Source organism: Prunus mume, linkage group LG5 (assembly GCF_029339155.1).
Source record: "Prunus mume cultivar Tortuosa linkage group LG5, ASM2933915v1, whole genome shotgun sequence".
NCBI classification, from domain to species: Eukaryota; Viridiplantae; Streptophyta; class Magnoliopsida; order Rosales; family Rosaceae; genus Prunus; species Prunus mume.
This window is the reverse complement of record NC_142702.1, coordinates 25,685,278-25,689,783: the sequence shown is the minus strand read 5'-3', so window position 1 is coordinate 25,689,783 and position 4,506 is coordinate 25,685,278. Positions and strand designations below refer to the sequence as shown.

The 4,506-nt window shown below is 39.0% G+C and overlaps 1 protein-coding gene across 1 annotated transcript; it reads left to right on the top strand.

The window, feature by feature from the left end:
* The first annotated feature begins 344 nt into the window (after window positions 1-344).
* On the top strand, window positions 345-2,877 carry LOC103332654 (cruciferin (DUF506)). The gene is made up of 3 exons (XM_008235403.3): window positions 345-929; window positions 1,242-1,458; window positions 1,833-2,877. Exons 1-3 carry the CDS (start codon window positions 726-728, stop codon window positions 2,321-2,323), a joined length of 912 nt encoding a protein of 303 aa, XP_008233625.2. The 5' UTR covers window positions 345-725; the 3' UTR covers window positions 2,324-2,877.
* Window positions 2,878-4,506: the final 1,629 nt, after the last annotated feature.

The window sequence follows — 4,506 nt, the reverse complement described above, 5'->3', positions numbered from 1 at the left end:
GGTGAAAAAAAAAATAGAAAAAAGGTTGGTATAAAATTTGAAAATATAAGCAACAAACAACAAGAAAGTCAATTAAGAAGTGAAAATTGTTAATGACAGATATTTATGTGTGTTAATTAAGAAACGAATCCAAAAAGCACCGATCGTTCATAAGAACACACACCTCATTACCGTCCAAATACAATTTCACCTTATCCATTGCTTCGATTATTTCGGTGTGATTTAGCCAGAGAATTTCTTGGTGCTTAAGCAAACAAACGAGGGTAGTTTCGTCCTTTGCCACACACCCCACCCTCTCCCCTTCCCCTCCCCCCGCTTTATATGTAAGTCTCCTATCCCATTGCTTTCGTTCCATCTGTGGGTTTTAGAGAGAGAAAGCCATAGACGCCCTTTTCTCTCCCTCCGAAAATCAAACGCCAAAAACCCCATTTCTTGAAAACCAATCACCATTTTCCAAAACAAAGAAAGTCGACAAAACCAAAAACAAGAACGAAAGCACAGAATTCGAACCCCTTTTCTTAAGTTTTCATTTTTTATTTATAAATTACGAAGCTTTTGTTTTTTTGTTTTTGGGTTAATTTTGAGCTGCGGCGAGCTAGGGCTTGAGAAATGATTGGGTGTGTCGCGCTCCAACATTGAATTACAAGATGGTTGCCACGCTTGAGGAAGAGGAAGGGTCGTGGTGATCGCTAAGGACCGAAACAGCTCCGTTTGGGGTTGGGGAAATGGACTGCCGGGTGTGCATGGCGGGCGGTGACGTGTGGATGAGGGGTCAGATCGGAGGGAATTTCAGCCATGAGAGCGAGCACGACCTGGCTTTAATGGTCACAGATTTCTGGGAAAATGGTAGCGCCGGAGCTGAGTCTTGGTGCAGCAGCGACAGCGATTCTGCTATTTCCGATCTCGCTCACCTCGCTGATAAAATTCCGGTACGACTAATTTTCATTAACTTGTTTTATAAATTTTTGAACTTTAAAGTTGTAACTAATTATTTTTTGTTAATTGGTTATTTTGACTAATTCTAAATTCTGAGTCAAACTGTTGAATTTTCGATAAATTTCCAACCTTTAGGAGTTAGAAGCTGAATTTAGCTTATCGAATTCAAAAGTGATTGTTTTTGCACCCTACGACTTATGTGCAATTTTGGGTTTTTGTTAAACTTGTGCAATTTCATGTGTTCATGTCTGTCTTAACTATAATTTATGCCCAATTTTGAATGATGATGTTGCATTATATCGCAGTTTTACAAGCGCTCAGTGGGTCAGTACGAAAAGGACTTGACGTCAGTGGTTCATTCTCTTATACTGTCTATCAGTGAGAACGATCTTCATTTTGTGAAGTCAGGTCCATGCAATGCCAGCTGCCTCAAGTTTTCTCTGGTTAAGCTTCTGAGGCTTTCTGGTTATGATGCTGCCGTGTGTGTGGCAAGATGGCAGGGCAGTGGCAAGGTCCCTGGAGGTATGCCATTCACCTCAATTCTGCAAAACCTTTATTTTATAGAGTTCGGGTTTTTCTTTTGTTGGGTGCATAAAACACTCTGTTTATATCTGTTTCCTATTTTGGATTTCAACCGAACCCAGAGTGTACCATTATGTCGATTCTATGATCCCACACACTCTAGTAAGCAATCTGTTTAGAATGTCTCTTATATAGTTTGTATACTATTTTCAACATTGTTTCCACAAAATGAAAATGGGCAGGCGGGCTTGTGGGAATTGTCCCGTCTGTTTAATTTAACTGGGTTTTGTAGGGTTTCTGATTCTATTTGAGGAGTGGGAATTCTCAACTTCAATCATTTTTGACAGTTTTGTTTTCGTAACGTCGTTTCACAGGGGATCATGAATATATTGATGTGGTCAACTACAACAATTCGGGGAGCTCGGAGCGTCTCATCATTGACCTTGATTTCCGAAGCCACTTTGAAATAGCTAGAGCTGTTCACTCGTATGATAGAATATTGAATTCACTACCAGTTGTTTATGTAGGCTCCTTGACTAGGATGAAACAGTTTCTTCAAGTTATGGTTGAAGCTGCTAGATCTTCCCTGAAGCAGAACTCAATGCCTCTACCTCCATGGAGATCACTTGCTTATTTGCAAGCGAAATGGCAGTCACCCTACCAGAGAGAGTATAATCTAGATGAAGAGAATGCTAATGGTGCCTACTCTTCTGACCACAAGCAATGTAGTGGACAGTTGAAGATGCTGCAGTCTCTGCTTCAGTCTGAAATTGAAGCAGATAGAATGTTGAAGCCCATAAACAATGATCATATTAGGAGACACAAGCCTGATAGGCGGAGGCACTCTTTGTTCAGGACTCATTGAGATGTACAGATTTTGGCCTCTTAAGATGAGAGAGCTCTTGGAGAGAGACTTGTAATGCGGCTTTTCATAATTTTTTTTTCCCACCTTCAATAAGTGTGAATCAGAACATGAAGGCAAGTTCATATAGCCAACATGAATAGCAATAAGGCATGCTATAGTGAAGGAATTTTCAATATTCGTTCTTGCTGGGGAGTCATACCTTATTCTTTTACGTACTCTACCCTCACATCAAGCAGCACCATCAGAGTTTTGGAATTGATGCGGGTTCAGTCCAGCAGCATCAACAGCCGAACTTGATGGTACTCAGTTCTTGCTTGACTACGGTGCATCACTTTTTTTTTAAAATTTATTGAATCTGTTGTTGTTCTTTGATATCCTCATAAATGTTTCCCTTTCCCCTTTTTTGTGTGGGCCAAGGAAGTTTTGTCATTGTATCGCTTTCTTTTTTCTACAAATGCTGAGTTGCATAACTTCCCCAGCAGAACAACCAGAATGTTTACTTGAATTATGAAATTTTTTACCCCAATAATAACGTTGATGTGTGATTTTTTGCTGTTCTTGCTGTGCCTTTTCATTGTGAGAGCTGTCAAAGAGGGAAACCTGTCTGAAGGGGCTTGTAGGCTTTTAGATGTTTTTCTTTGCTTGGATTCAGAATGAATTGATCATATAAAGTAAAAACTAATGACTTTAGAAATTGGAGATTATTGCCCCATCCTTGCCAAGAAGATGATGGTTTTCTGGCCTGATGGGGAATTTGGTGGCCATTCCGGTTTAGTTGGTATGTGTAGGCAATTGAAAATTTGAAAGATCACAAGAGGATTTAACCTCACCGATATGTGAATGCTTGTGTCGAAATGTGTATGTATTAAGACCAAAGTATAGGCATTGAAGATGTATGCAGAACCCGAACTTGCTCACTGCATTAGCTTGTAACTTGTTATGAAAGATCATCTGATAACTACAGATGTCTACTCACAATCCAAGAACAATATACATCGACTGGTGGATTTACTTTCATATCAAAGCTACCCCAAACGAGCGAAACCTAAGAAGAAAAAAGGGTCGAAAAGTCCTATGGTTGGCAACTTCGCAGCTAGCACCTACAGAATCAGACACAAACATATGTGAGTCTGATTATATGACAATCAATTACCAGCTGCTTGTCTTCAGTCCTCAATCAAGATCATGAGGCCATGCTCTGCCCAAATATGAAGTGTTTGGTGTTAGTAGAAATTTATGCAATATGGTAACCTTATTATCATCCAGATAAAATCTAGGTCGTGAATTTACATATGAGACATTCGTGAATTTTCTGCAATGTATAGTAACCTTCTCATCATCCGTATAAAATATAAGCAAAGTTAGGTATTAGTCACATGAGATATCCTAAGTGGCTAACTTTTCTCTTGGGTTTGGTCAATGAGTTTTGAATTTTGTTTTGGAAAAGCTCAATCAAGTGTTGTTGTGGGCCTGCTTGGTATGGGGAGTTAAATTTATGATTTTGAGTTTCAAAAGAACAAGTTTATGGATATTATGGTAATTTCATCTAATTCAAATCAATACTCATGACTTTGTTGTCAACGTTGTCTTCACTCGCTTGTTGACTTAAATGCTATGTGAGCCAGCCTCAATGAACTTAAAGCTACACTACCAAGCTGCCCTTTTGAATTACCAGAGCAAATGCCTTGTTATGATTATAAATGATCAAATACTTCATTGCTTCTGTTGCTCTCGTGGCTAACCTAATTTTCAAGTGCTTTGGTACATATGTTAAGCAACTGGTTGTATTTTCGGGTCCTCCTGAGTGTAATTCAATCATGAATTTCAAGCAAATCTAAATGCTACAACATAGCAAAATCCAGCCAAGGATTAATAATCCAGATGCATAGTCACAAACTTACACTTCCAGGCGAAAAGTCAACGTTTCATCTTTCATATAGCAAATTTGACCCATGAAAACTTAAACTCATCAACCAAGTAGCTTTATATTTTCGATTCTCAAACTTCTTTTGTCACGGTTGATTGTAATTCTCTTTTTTTTTTGGCTTGTGGACAAGTCCTAAGTAGAGACAATTAGATAGAGATTACAATCAATCCCTATCGCATGTTCTTGTTTACCCTCCTCCTTTCTCATGGCTCAGAAGCTCACAAGGTTGATATAAGAAAAGTGACGGCGTGTAAGG